Source organism: Seriola dumerili, unplaced genomic scaffold (genome assembly GCF_002260705.1).
Source record: "Seriola dumerili isolate Sdu_G_001 unplaced genomic scaffold, Sdu_1.0 BDQW01000621.1, whole genome shotgun sequence".
Taxonomy (NCBI): Eukaryota; Metazoa; Chordata; class Actinopteri; order Carangiformes; family Carangidae; genus Seriola; species Seriola dumerili.
The window spans coordinates 1,741,441-1,756,693 of record NW_019174876.1 but is presented as its reverse complement, the minus strand read 5'-3'; the positions used below and the strand labels follow the sequence as shown (position 1 = coordinate 1,756,693).

At 38.8% G+C, this 15,253-nt stretch overlaps 1 protein-coding gene across 1 annotated transcript; it reads right to left on the bottom strand.

The window, feature by feature from the left end:
• Nucleotides 1-565: 565 nt before the first annotated feature.
• Nucleotides 566-14,087, bottom strand: LOC111236356 (jupiter microtubule associated homolog 1-like). The gene is made up of 5 exons (XM_022765061.1): nucleotides 13,860-14,087; nucleotides 12,190-12,332; nucleotides 3,875-3,972; nucleotides 2,960-2,987; nucleotides 566-2,089 (listed from the first exon to the last, which is right to left on the bottom strand). Exons 1-5 carry the CDS (start codon nucleotides 13,913-13,915, stop codon nucleotides 1,956-1,958), a joined length of 459 nt encoding a protein of 152 aa, XP_022620782.1. The 5' UTR covers nucleotides 13,916-14,087; the 3' UTR covers nucleotides 566-1,955.
• Nucleotides 14,088-15,253: the final 1,166 nt, after the last annotated feature.

Sequence of the window (15,253 nt, the reverse complement as noted above, 5' to 3'; positions counted from 1 at the left end):
CAAGAGCAATAACATGAAGAGAGTGAAAGAACAAATATAAGACAGCTCCGCATGAAATTCATTGCCAAGCCAAACATGAACACAATCCTGATCTTTGGACTTTACCAAAATACCTTACTACAATACTTTCAGTATGTCTGCAGTGGAACAATTCCTTACTGCTAAGTATAATCAGAGCTGCAACTAAGGATTACTTTCATTATCCAATAATAAAATTTAAAATGTTTAAATGATAGAAAAAACATACTTGCTTAAATTTCCCAGAATCCAAGGTGACATCCTAAAATGTACAACTAACAGATCAAGGCCCAAAAATATCATATCATGCCATACAGGACAATAAAGTGTCCCATATGACAAAGAATGGATTAAACCCTTACATTTGACAAGTTGGAACTGTTTAAAAAAAAGAAAAGAAAAAAAAGACTAAAATTATTAATCTTAACTAAAACAGCTACTAAGTTAGATAAGTTCTCTGCTGATTGACTAATTAATTCATTAACTAATCATTGCAGCTCTAAGACTGATCATTCAAAAAGTCAGATAATACACAACAAATACAGCACATGGTCAAGATTGATTTTTAATGTTCACTTCCACTTGTGCCATTTCTCGAATTCAAATTTCTGCAGTGACTTACATCAAGCAACAGGAATTGGTATAGGATGCAGACAGACATGTCTTGCATCATAACACACATTAAAAATAGACACCACAGGAAAGACATTTCATGAACCTGAAATACAGGTTATTTCTTGCACGACAGCTGGTTGACCCAGCAGTCATACATGTGACTCAAAAAGACAGAAGCAGGAGGGAGTTTGAATTTTGGTTTGAATAATGTGACGTGAAATCTACAAAAAGACTGTTGTATATTTCCAGTGAGCAGGGTCATTAACAAATGTATAAGGGGATAAAACAGGAGAAAAAAAGGCTGAGCTGTCATAAGGTCACTTGTCAAATCTAGGATGGGTTTACCAGAAACACTGAAGTGTCAGGACCAACAACATTCCATTAAGTTGCAATGGAAAAAAAACTAGACCTTGGTGATACTGGTAGGATGCAGTAACTAGAAACCCAACCTTGTTTGATGTTGTAGCCTAACACACAAACAGGCACACTTTATTTTAGAGTAAATTTTACCTATAAAAACATGGGGCACTCAAAACCGGCACTGGGATTACAATACTCTAAGGTTAGTGACTACAATATAAAAAAAGGCTTATTCCAATTCTGTTACCTGACATGGGGCCTACAGTACTTATCCAAAGACAAATGTTTGCATCCTTCAGATCACAATTACAGTAATTTATGTGGCTCCTATTTGGCTCCTATGTGGATAATAATGCTATAATCAGTAGAAAGATTCCAACTTCATGCAACAACAATACAACAATTATTCCACAAAAAAAACAAATAACAAACAGGTTGAATTATTTAAAAAAAAAAAAAAAATCTTCACAGTTATGTTTCTTTTCACATTCATACATTACAGACCAGATGTGCATGCACGATGGGTCAAAACTGAACACAGTGCAAAAGTGACAGCTTTTTTCTTTGCTTGTGTTCTACAAACTGCTTGTATAATCACCTACAGCTCGTGCTGTTGTAATAAAGTTACAGGGGTTTTCCATTGGTAGATATGAGAAATGTGATCCTTGTACCCTTTTCTGACAGGTCTAATGCATTACAGGGACAAAGGCTGACTTTGAACCACATACATAGAAATACATAAAGTGCTTCTGTCAAAATAAACAAACAATAAAAACAGTACAAAACGGTTTCCAAAAAAGAGGTATCAAAACAATGCACTTGGGGATGTGGAGGAGACTGGTGCCTGTTGGACATCAGGATTCCTGTGGTACAGACAAATGGACTGGGGATCCTTATTTGGGGGAAAAAAAAAAGATGAGTTCAGAGACGAGTGGAGGTAAAGAGGGGCAGTTGTCTGGGATTCAACCCAGGATGAGGCTGGACTTTCCCCCGGGGGGATTCCTGCGGCCAGATGGTGCTCCTGCAGCAGGCTCCTCAGCTGGGGGGGCCTCTTCCTGCTGCTCTGGAACAGCTTCAGGCTCAGCCACACAGTTTTCTGAACAGAATCAGAAAGACAAGTGAATAAGATTTACAATAAACAACATTTATGTTCATATCCGCACACACTGCCCTGAGGGAAATCTTGAGCACTAAATAACAGAGTTTCGACAGTTTCACAGCTTTCAGCAACCTCAGCCATATCATCTACTACTGACAAAAATGTTTCTTTTTTTCTTACTTAGGTCCTAATAAATAGTCACACAGATTGACATGCATCTGTCTTTCCACATTCTTTTGGTGTCAATGGTATCAGCTGATACTGAGTAAACCATCAACACAGATAGCACATTTGCCAAACACAATGATAGGTTTCTATCCTAAAAGCCTTTTCTCTTGTAATGTGAAAAGTGAACCATTTGTGAACTATTTTAAATGCGAATAAATACATGAGCTAAGCAGTCAATAACGGTTATGAATGAAACGACAAACAGAACTTTTGTACTGACTTACATGTGTGTAGTACTATGACTAAGCTCTCCATTGCAATACAAGAACAATGCTGTTTATTTCCATGAGACCAAAGTGGTCTCAGACTGTTGGACCCCACTACATGCATTCATGCATGTATTGGCATGTGTATATATGGGTTCATACACTGCATGTGCACATGTACAGTTGTACAGTATATGTATGATGTGTGTTACATAGTGATCTTATGACACACCATTAATCCATTTTAAATTTTGGACCCCTGGTTCAGGGTCCATTGGGGAAGAGGAATCTCCCTTTCTAACACACTTGTCTTCTCTAATAAGTGCAGATGTTGTACACATTATGTTACAAACTGCTGTACTGTACATAAGTCTAGAGGGAGATACAATAGGCTATCCAAATACTGTAAAAGTGAGATGAAACAGGTGCTTACCATGATCGCGTACAAGATTTTCCCCTTCCTAAAAAAAAAAAAAAAAAAGCAGAAAAGGATCAGTCTTTCAACAGCATTGACAGGAAAAGGGAACGTTTTTTGCTGTCAGTGTTGATAACAGTACAGATTTTGTTCTGTAGAAAAAACACATGTACTGGATGATGAAAGTAGTTATGACTTAAATGTTATTTTGTAAAGTCTTGTGTCTTTGTTACTGACGCACGAGCTACCTTTTTGACACATTAAGGGAAGATGAATAGAAAAAACAAGACAAGGTCAAAACCCAGTCCACTGCTGGACTGTGAATGGTTAATGTGCCTAATTGTGGACATAAGTTGAAAATTGTTGTGCAACCCCTATAACATCATTGCATCCTATTTGCATTCTGCCTAGTGTCAGCTGATTTCAGCCATTTATCCGTTTGCTTCTCTCCTACTCTCTGTGCTCATATGTACAGTATTCTAATACAGCTGTGATTTGATTATATGTCCTTGTAAAATGATTGCTCAGAGAGAAAGTTAGAAGTGACAGAATATCTTTCTTATTTTGTCTCTCTCACAGCGCACAGTCTTTGTCTAGGTAAGAAACTGCTGCTTCATCTCTCTGCCACTCACCTAACAGGTTAGATGCGAGAGAGGGCATTACTGGTGACTCTCTTCTAAGTAGCCAAGGTTTGTCCAAAAAGTCCCTATACTTTTAGCTAAGTGCTTTTTTGAAGAATAGTTCCTAAATGTGCTTATTTGGCAATACTGCAGGATGTAAACGCCCCCATAAAAGAAACTGACCTGGCCCTGACATTGCGGTCCAGCCAATAAATACATCAAATCCTTAGGACTTTGGTTCGTTTCCTATTTGTCTGACCTCAGGTTTCACTTCATTTCTTTCCACAACTCGTGCTCTGAAGCATGATCTTACTGTAGCGGGGGCATCTGCTGAGTGATTGGTGGTGTGGTTCCCTCCTCGTCTCAGGGGGGCTGACGGCTCTCCACACAGGACACCTGTGGGCTTCCCACCTGGAATAACAAGGAGACGTAATAGCTCAGATAGATAAAGCTTCACATGGGAGGTGCAATAAATGTTCCTGATTTTTACATAGACAAAGGTCATGGTGACATGTAGTATGTCAGATCATAACGTACATCATCACAACAAATCCAATGAGGCTTGGAATAAGTTGTCATTTGATCAGACGGTATTGTAAACAAGCAGTTTAGTCAGAACATAAGTGAGTGCACTTCAAATGTTGGTAATAATCCCCCATTGCACAGGAAAACTACTGTAAATTACTGTGGACCAGGAGGTCATTGTGTCAACTGAAGGATGCTTACAATATTAAATAATTTTACTGCACAGCTCATGTTTAATAAGTTTGCCTAACCTGGAAATCTGCTAAGAATTTTATCAACAGGGTTAGTTCATTTGGGTTGGTTAATAGGGTAGGTTGCCATAGAGACTGATATAAAGTAAGAGGTCATCAAAGAGGATAGAGGATGTCTCTGTCACAAAGTAGAGCACCATCAAACTTATTATTTAATTTCACAGATTCAGTTTATTATCGAAAGGTGCTATCAGACAGCAGGCAGTTACCACTGTGCCATCCCCTGGGCATAACTGAGGAAGCTCCCGAGTCAGGATTATTATTGATGTCTTTTCTTCATTACACTTTTTTACAAATAGGCGCCCCAACACCATACTACTAAACATGATGTTTTTCCTAAAAACTCACATTTTAAATCGATCTGGTTCATCTTCTCGGATGTGAAAACATGAGATACAGAAAGTAAAAATTGGCATCAAGGCCATATTTCAGTTATGAAATCGTACCACATCGCAAAGTGTCTCTCTTGGCGAGCTGCTGACAGCACCGTGAGCCAGACACAGGAGCTAAGAGTATCAGAATGGCCAATAGAAATGAGTCACGTTGCCCTGGCCTGTGCTGTCCAGCATCACATTGCCCTCTGAATCCATCACTCGTCTCTCTCATCACTTCCATCACAATTTTCGGATTTGGCCGTTTTCATATAAGACTCTAAGTTACAGCCTGCCACACTGTTGCTCCTGCATTGCTCTGTGCACTGTGAGGCAGTGAATATTTACCACGTTTACCATCTTAGCTTAGACTAAATGTCAAGTTTGTCATTAGTTTGGAAGTATTTAGTCACAAACTTAAGTATTACACAGAATAAACCTTTGACGAGATGACGACACTAGATGAAAAGTCAGGGGGATGACTGTAGTCACTAAAATTAATCCTAACAGGTATATGTATATAGTTGTCAAGACAATTCACTCAAGACCACAAATGTGAACCTCATGGTGGTGCTAGATGAAAGGTCAGGGGATCACCAAAGCCACTAGAATGCATTCTCTGAGCACTGTGGGTATCTTCACCAAATTCCACGGAAATCCATCCAATAGGTGTTAAGCCATTCCAGTCTGAACCAATGTGGTGGAACAACTAACAATAGAGATTGTTGGAAAGCCCCATTATTGGCAGAAGAAATGGCATCTCAAAAATATGTCACTGAACAACAATATCTGAGGATTACAGACTGAAACCTGCTCTGAGGGAAAGGGACCTTTGGGAAAACTGTGCCAATGCAGAAATATCCCATTGTCAAAGAGGCTGAAAACCCTGTCTTAACCATCCTGCTACATAGATCTTCCATGCTTCTTTCTTCAGATATCAAAAACTGTGAAACAGTATACAAATAACATTGGACCTCATTTAATGGCACCTGTGATGTCTGCTATATTTTCTTAATGCTCAACATTCAATTATACCTAAATTAGAGCCTATACACCTATAAGAAGGTACAGTGGGGTCCAAAAGTCTGACACCACTTTCCCACTTTAGATTAGTACAGGCACACTGTGCACTGTAAAGCTGTGAAAACAGGGCTGTAAATTAATCATAATAATAATAATAGTAATAATAATAATAAGTCGCGCAAATATAAAACAAAAAAAAATTCTTTCAAGCACCTACAGTTGCTTGAAAAACATTCACTCCCCTTAACCTTTTAAGGACAGTGTGTAGATTTATCTTCACTCTGTAACCTATAATGACAAATGAAAACATGTTTTAAGAACATTTTTACTAAAGTATTCAGAACTTTTGCTGTAGTCTCCTTCTTCCTCAGCAGCAAGGACAAAGACACGTTTCAGAACTTAGAGAGGGATGAATGCAGCCAAAAAGATACAGAGAGGTCATTCAAGAAAAACTTGCTTCAGAGTGCAGTCCTGAGACTGGCAATGGCCTGAAGCACACAGCCAAGACAACATTGAGGTGGCTTCGGGACAAGTCTCTGACTGACTTTGAGCTGCCCAGCCAAAGCCCAGATCTTAACCCTGGAGAGGGACCTGAACAAGGTAGTTCACAGACACTTCTCATCTAATCTGATGGAGCTCGAGAGAATCTGCCAGGAAGAATAGGAAAAACTGCCCAAATCTGTGTGTGCAAAGCTTGTAGAGACTTACCCAACTAGATGAGAAGCTGTACTTGCTGACAAAAGGGCTTCTCCAAAATACTAAATTAAGGATCTGAATATTTTGTAATGAGAGATTTCAGATTTTGGCCAAGAAAAAATATCAATGAGTGAAGAGGTTTGAATATACAATATTTTCATTTTTAACTTCACCTCCATCAACATGGTGATGTTTTTGGTTATAAAATGATAAAAAGGAAATACTGTTGTCATTGGCTCTAATCTTTTCACACAAAGTAAAGGAACACTCCTATTTCCTACAATTAGATGCAAGGGCATCATGTCAGAGTGTACACTGTGTGTGTGTGTGTGTGTGTGTGTGTGTGTGTGTGTGTGAAATAGCTGACATTGTTTTATTACGTAGCAATTAAAAGGCAACAAGGGGAAATTGAGACAGAACAGAAAGAACCAACCAAGACAAATGCAGTCTTCTGACATGGTGTGACCTTACGACACATATTTTGCTGGATTTGTCTTTGTGAGCAAGTTCCTTCCACACATTTCCGAGAAGTTTCCAATTGTGCTCAGGGGAACTTTTTGAAGTTTCACTTTCATAACAATTGTCTTTCAAACAATAAAAACCAAATACTGATACCAACTGAAAAGTATGCACTCCTGAATTCCTAGTATATCCTGCTGTGTTTCCCCCTAATGAACACATGCTGTTCTTGTTATCACTACATTAGTGTGTGAGCAGGACAAAATAATTCTAGGACACTCAAAAAAGAAGTTTTATGGAATTTTACACTGTATAAATCTTACCTGGCGAAGATCCTACACATTTGGTCAATAAGACTCTCTGGTGTGCAGGAACTTTGTCATAGTTGTCAAAAGTGCAGTGAATGGAAGAGAAGCATAGAGGTAGAAAGTAAATAAATACTCAGGCACTGTTATACTGTGTTACTGTAAGTTATTTTCTGAATATAAGTACTGTTTTATAATAGTATTTCCATTTTGAATTTTTTTTTTTTTTTTTTTTTTTTAAATTATACTCAACTACATTTTACTTCCAGTTGTAGACGGTATAGTTTGAAGAAAAGCTGCAAGGTTTGTTGCGAACAAACTTCATGATGCTTTACAGAAAGGGCAGGCATTATTGACTTTTGTCATATGTAGAACATTCAAACGTTGGCCATTGAAAAGATGATTTTTTGTGACTGAGAGATGAAAAAGTGTAGTGTTCAGACCAACAAGTCAACACTTCAATTTGGCTGGTTTATTCATGCACGAAGGACAGATCTGATGTATTATACACCAAGTCTCTCACTGAATGACAGAACTTGAGCTGCTTATATCGTAAGTTGTTCTGGGTGTTGAAACTAACATCTGTTAGCATACTAGCCAACTCTGCTCCGGTCCCCAGCCTCACGGCTCTCTCCTCTATTTCCCCCGCTTCTTTAATGTAGCTTGAGACCTTTACCTCTGTGTTTCACTTTTATTGCTTACCTCTTCCTAAAAGGGAATGCATCACTAAATCTCTGCAAGATATAGATAAACTCAAACAATATAACCATGAAATCCAGATATGTAATGGATCCCTTGACATCCTGCTCCCCCGAAGGTCAGCAGCTTACCTAAGGTTCACATTCTTAACATCCTTAAACCAAAGTTACCAACATGCAAAACAAATACAACCTTACAGCCATGGAACAGATAGCCTGTAAAATATAAAATACTGAGATAAATGAACCCATAACTATGCCTTCATTTTAAAGATGAACCAACCCTCTCCGCAACTGCCATGACAGTATAATTGTCCATGTATGACATAGCACAACAGGGCCAATCACTGTGTCTCTCTGTGACAGCTGAGCTGTGTACTTCAGGTCAAAACAGTGAGGAAAACACTCAGTGACTACTCTTTGAAAAATAGAAAAAGTTGATCATTTTCAAAGACAAGAGACATTCTGACTCCATTTAATCAAAGATCAAAACACTGTAAGGGCTACAGTCTCATTTCTCTCAACCTATGGGAGAAGTAAAAGCAGGAATTGGGAAATGATACTCGACTACATACTCAAGGTACAAAATAATGGCTTACACTGAATGTAGGAAGTAAAAGGAGGAAGAAGGAAATGTCAGACGAAAAGGGTGCGAAAGCTTCGACATGCATTCAGCCTGTGAGTACTTAGAATTTCTTTAAATATGCTTTGTAGTTTGTGTCTGATAAGACCAAAATAGGATTAGAGAAAAACTTGCTTTTTGTTTTAGCCTTTTTTTTTCTTTTTTTAAAAAAAACAAAAAAAAAAAACATACATTTTGAGTGTAAAGCTACTCTAAAAATGCTGATTATTGTCAAGTAGTTGCCCTGCCTTCATAAACACGTTACAGGTAAAATGATGAAAACTGGCAACTATCCGAGTTGGGTGGCAACTCCAGACTACTTGGTATAGATTGTCTGGTTGATAAACCACTGCTTTGGTGATACAGAATCTATGCTAAGACTGTCATAATGCAGTGGAGTGCAGTGGCTTTCACAGAGCCCCGCCCTCCCAATTCAGTTTACAATTCAGCCACACCAACATCAAAAATATGGACCAGACTGAAACATACCTTTTCATGACAGTAGCAGCTGCAAATCTCTCTTAAATTCAGGGCCTGTCCTGTCTCATGATTTTGTGCTGCCTGTCTTTCCTGTGCTGAAAGTCTCTCTCCTGCATCTTGCTGCTCTCTGTCTGGACATCTTCACCTTTCACCTTCCTGGCTGAAGAAGTATTAGGATTATTCTTCTGAATTGAGAGTAAACATATCAAATGTTCAGTATGTAGGAAAAATATCAAAAACGACTCCTATCAAAGTGTGTTTGGAAGCACAGCGGGGACACGGGAACTTCAGTCTTGAGGAGCTGTAGTTGTAATTGTAGCACAAACAGCATTAATTGAACATACGGTACATCGCACTGCACGTTCACAGCTATACTGCTAACTGCTAACATACTAGCCAACTCTGCTCCGGTCCCCAGCCTCACAGCTCTCTCCTCTATTTCCCCCGCTTCTTTAATGTAGCGGGAGAGTCTGGTTTTAAAACCCATACTAAACAGCAGCATTTGTTTTATCCTCAACGGCCCGCCATTACACTATAATGTACTGTGGTCTGTACAATCAGAGAACAGCTCATTTTCCCCAACAACTGGATAACTATTAAAAGAAGCATTTCAGCATTGCACTGTCGTGATTTCAGTGGTGTGGTGATGTTAATAGTGGCTTTAGCTGATTTTAGCTTGTTCTACTAGTTCTCAAAATAATCAGACATTAGAAAGTGTTCACTACAGTCCCTGAGCCCAGGAGGTTCATAGTAGCAAGTCAGTGTTTGAGAGCTGTGAGCTCCTTTTGTGGCAAATGATTCGTTTGTAAAGTTTACTCAGTCATAAAAGTTGTTAAATTAATTTTATAGCCTGAAGAACTTCCAAGGCCATCACTGAAGGTAACACTGTTAAAGTTACAGCTGGCCTGTCTCATATTGTGACACACGCAATGTCAAATGAAGGCCGCACTCTACTAGCCCCCCCCAAAATATACAATATTAACAATATCACATTCTTCCACATTTAACAAGAGGTATTTCACCATTTACAAGATGGGGTGGAGGACTGTCATGTCAAGATTGCTGTGAAAATTGTTGATTTTCTGTTGTTAATATTAAAGCAAGTAGCTTTTCCATTGTATGTAAAAGCTACTTGGATCATGACTTTTCAGCACCTGCCCTATATGCCAAACTGTCTCATCTGCAGGAAAAAGCTATTTGATGCAGCACTGGCTCTGAGTAAGTTGAAGAGACAGCACTTATAATAGATGTTTTCAGCTTAAAGGGTGTTTGTTTGTCTTTGTGTGAGCGGAACTGGGAAAAATGGTTATAGAAAACTAGGAACCCCCACACTAAATCAAAAATGCAGATCTAGCATCACTTTTCCTCTTATGCTTCCATTTCCTCTTTTAATAACATTTTTTAATGTACTATTCCACATTTAGAGAGTATCTACATTTCTGATTCAAGTGTTTTAGACAAACACAATATGCTTCCAAGTATATACTTTTTCAATTCTATAATTAACTCTGATCTAAAAAGGACTTGAGGCAGCTCAATTCTACACAAAGGTTTCAGATCTCCACAGGCCTGAGAATAATCCTGATTAGAAAAGAAACACCAATGATTGAATATCTAATGACAGTAAGGCTGCCACTAACAACTCTTTTTCTAATCTCTCTAATCTATCAACTATTTTATCGAATAGTCGATTAATCTAAACGATTAATTTTCCTCCAGAAGATCTAAATGACACTCTGGCATGATCAATAAGCCCATATTCTGACCTAAACAACACTTCTTCAGTGTAATTTCTAAGGCAGCAGCAGACGAACTGTGGATTTATGAGAGTATTTATCAGCTACAAGGACAAAAGATATCAAAAAGCTCCGTCTGCTAATGAACAGACAATATTTATAAATGAAGTAATCCCTCACGTTTGTGACTGATCTCACTGTGCGCGATAAAAAATAAGTCACAAAATTACACTGGTTAAACAAGACTTAGTGAAGGGATTTGAACCGAGATGTGCTCAACCTCCCAAAGTCAGCCACTAACCAGCTGTAGGGATGGGTATCGTTAGGACTTATCTTTACCATATCCATACACTTATTGATCCAGCTCAGACTATTACTGGTTCTTTTTTAAAAAAAAGAATAAATTCAGAACAGGATTAGAATTGACTGGGCTAGTTTGTCACAGCCAGTTGCTCAGTTTACAACAATCTGCCACACTTTAAGATCTGTGGCGAACCAAGATAATCAGTTAGACTTACATACAGACGGCTTTTGTTTCAGCGTTTCCTAACAGTCCACTACTAGCATAACCACCGTGATGTTGTTGCGTAAAAACACCAAGAGTTAGAGGACAAAACAGATGATAAATTTTCATAGTCGACGTAGCCGATTATGGCAACTAATTGCGGTAGCCCTAACGACAGGCTGAAAAAGAGAAATCAATTCATTTGGGCACCTAAAGCCATTCTGTCAGTAGAACCTCTGGAAACAGCAAATGTTTTTCTTATATATTCAGCTGTCTGAAGTTTTGAGTAGCCAGGGGAGGCAGAAGAGCATTCAGGTCCAGCTGCAAGACAAAAGCCTGCAAAGAAACACTTTTATCTTCAAAACATGAGAAAAAAAAATATTCTCCAACCTGTTCCTTGTTATCACTAATTTTGTCTTCTGGTTTTGTTTTTAAGTTACACCATCCGTAGATACTGTGGTAAACTGTCAAAATAAGAGGGGTATGAGAAACTCAGGCCCTGTTTAGACCTAGAATTAACATATGACTTCAGTGATCCGATCACAAGTGGTCAGCTTTAAGTATGTCAGTTCACACCTGGATTACAGTGAAATAACTTTTTATCCATTTGAAATAGTAAAATATTTTCAGTTCATTATGAAACTGTGTTGGGACTAATTAGACTGTGGCAGAGGATGTCGGTGGAGTAGGCGGCCGTTCAATGTGGACAGGGCACATTTGCGTTCACACTGCTAAAAGAACGTGGCCACGTGGCCCAGACCACTTCCAAATATGGTTTCAGTGATCGGATCTCAAATGCATCCTCAATGCCTCTTGGGTGCGTTCACACCTGAACTTAGAACTGTCCACTTTCGATCGGATCACCTGAGATGGATGTTAATACCTAGTCTAAACAGGGCCCGAGTTATAAGATTTCCCACTAAAGCAATACATTATGAGAGGTGAGACTGATTGTACCTGGTGGGTTGTTCCTTCGATTAGCATAGGGGTCCTCTGGCTCAGCGAAAACACTGGAGGCCATCTTGTTTTTCCGGACAGGAGGTTTCTCCTCATCTGCACCAAGTGAAATGTTGGAGCCACCACCAGGAGGGCGCAAAACCCTAGAAAGAGATGGTCAAAACTGTTAGTGAAAAATAGATTGCACTGGCCGATTTCCTGGAGCTTCTTTTCTCCATTCTAAAATTATTCATTAAAACAAAAATACAACCTGCCGTAATGCTGTGGTTCAGACAAGGAATGTACAGAATTCATCAATGAGAAATGATTCTTCATTCACACTTGTATCAATCAAGAATCAATTTTATTTTGGGTCATTTAACAATATGCTACCATGTGCTATTTCCAGATTCAAGTCAAGTGACGGGGTCCTAATCAAGGTACTTTTTCCTTCTTTTTTTTTTTTTTTTTTTTTTTTTTAATTTTTTTACTAACAAATTACATGAGCTTTCCTTGCGATGTGCCTGTGTGAACTTAATATGTTGGCTACTGTTGTTCCAACTGCACTGCATGCTGAGGAGTTCCAGCTGAAGTTATATTTGGTATTACCTTAACAATGCTTATGAATGATTATTCCGGGTGTTCCTAATGTTTTGTCTAACCCATTCTTTTCAACAATGGTAGACTAAATATTAAAAACACTTCTCAGAATAATGCAATACAGGTCAACAGCCCTATTTACTAAAGCCTCCACAATGACCTTCATGAGGGAAGGATTTATTGCAGGGCTGATGTATGTGACTTCACTTTTAAGGCGGTGTGTCTAATAAACTGGCAACCAAGTCTATATCCATATTCATTATATACTTTTCTCAAAAATGGAAAGCTACCACTACATAATGCTTTCATACTGCGGTCAATATTGGTCTAATGTATTTCTGCCTTTTGCAGTACTCGCATTGTTATTGTCGCGCTATGATGGAATTTACCGTAAAACTTATTTAGTACTCACTCGTCCGTTTTAACATTGTGAATTTTTTATATGCATTATTCAACTTTTAATATAACTGGAAAAGCAATGGATTGCTTTCACAGCATCTCTACGATGAAAAATATAGATGTAGCTCGGGTTAATGTCAGGTGTGGCCAGCTGGAACAGGCCCTTGCCTCATTGAGGCAGGGCAGACTAGAGGATGTCTTATTGTACCTCACTGATCATCTTGAAAACTGATCTGAAATCCACAGATCTGACATGTCTTTTCATTTTCGGACAATAAACACGAAAAACTAATGAGGAAATACAGTACATGCGTACGCCATTGTGAGAGGCCTACATAGTTAACGCTGGGTACCGAGACGCCTAGTGTGTATTTGCTAGCTAAGCAGCATCTGTACAAAAGGGAGGGTACATGTGTGCTATCTTGCTAGCTAATGTTAAAAACGGCAATGGTCCATTCTGACCGCAAAAACGGGAAGGTGTGGTACGAGCTTTATCCCGGCACCGTCGTCCCATGGTTGGTTTCAAATCATTTCAAAGCAGGCAAGCTACAATTATGGGCAGGGGTCCGAACAAATATGTCCCCCATTTTACGTTAACCTATGTAACGTTGAGGTTAACGTCCGAGAACGCTGGACTTGTTGGCTTCATTGTGGCTAACGGGTAGCGGAACGGTCTGAACGACGCCTTTTACCTGGAACTGCTTTTAGCACCGGGCTCCATCCCTTGAAATGTCGTGGTCGTCGTCATTGTTGCACAAGAAGTCGTGAAATATTAATTAGTCTAACAAGATACACGCAAATTACTCTTTCATTAGCAGTTCTTCACCGCCTCATCATTGTCTGTCCTAGCCGGTGGTTCCCAGTAATCAACCTGCCACTGCCTCCAGTCTGACTGGACCAGTGTCAAATTGGCCAGGAGATATTTGACTTCCGGTGAAGTTTTCAAAATAACATACTAACCTAACAAATAAAGGTTGCGGTGTTATATAGTTTCATAGTTAATGTCGAACTTATATCGAATCCTATTTAAATTTTTTGTTCAAGGAGCAAATTATTTATGGCTGAGGGTTTGTTCTCTATGGTCCCTTACTTCAACTAAAGTACAGATTTGCAATGTAATTTGAAGTCAAAAACGACGTATTTCCGGTTTTTTTCTTTGTTCATTTCTGAGGCGTAACACCCACAGCGGTGCAGATGCAACAGAAACCACTGTAGAAAGGGCGTTTTACACTCCTCAAGCACCTCCCACACGTAAACAGCTCCTTCTATGATTGGATCCTGACACATCAATCAAGCCTGTGGTCGGATTAAGTATTTGATTGACATGCTACTGCTGTAATGTGATGTTGACCCAGAAGTCCACCACCAGTTTTAATCAGGTGTTTTAAAATAAGCTATTATTTATATAAGCTTATTAAAACATTATCTAAAACTGATGCTACTGTGGAGTGGAAAAAGAAGCAGTCTGAATTAAAAATTCATCTTGTGCTTGCTGATATCGGAGGGCCAAACTGTGCTTTAACTGAAATCCACTACAACAGCCATTTTCATCTTAAGTGAGGCCAGATGTAGCAACACCTGCATCGAAGATACAAAGAAAACTACCCAATAGCCTACTCCAAGCAGTGAAAGTAAAATCAAGATTGAAAAACCCATCTTACAGAAGAGTAGAACAAAACAAGTCGTTTACAGACTAAACAGTTATGTTAGAGATTATTGTAACAGCACTTTAAACTTCCAGACGTAAGGGTGGATTTTCCTGTTCTAGGGATGATGACTTGCAATCTGTGGAGATAGGTCAGACTAATCACACATTGCTTACAGATAACTATCATAGTGCAACATCTTTTCTGCAGGCATGACTACTCCCATCAGGGTTTAAAAATTATTCCTGCTCAAATATAGTTTTTTTCTGTTAATCAAGTGCAAATTCATAGTAAAGCAAAATCATCTTGGAAAATTGATTATCATTTCTTTTATAGATCTTTGGTGAAGCAGTTTACTGTAGCAGGCTATTAAACTAAATGCACCATTTTAATTGGCTTGGAATACTTAAGTATCCATAAAAGAAAACGACAAGAACATA

Coding starts and splice junctions, on each gene's coding strand:
- LOC111236356 (XM_022765061.1), bottom strand. CDS start 13,915: ATGACGACGACCACGACATTTCAAGGGATGGAGCCCGGTGCTAAAAGC. Junction 12,333..13,859: donor GGTGCTAAAAGCAGTTCCAG/GTAAAAGGCGTC, acceptor ATCTCTTTCTAG/GGTTTTGCGCCCTCCTGGTG. Junction 3,973..12,189: donor TCGAAGGAACAACCCACCAG/GTACAATCAGTC, acceptor TTGTTATTCCAG/GTGGGAAGCCCACAGGTGTC.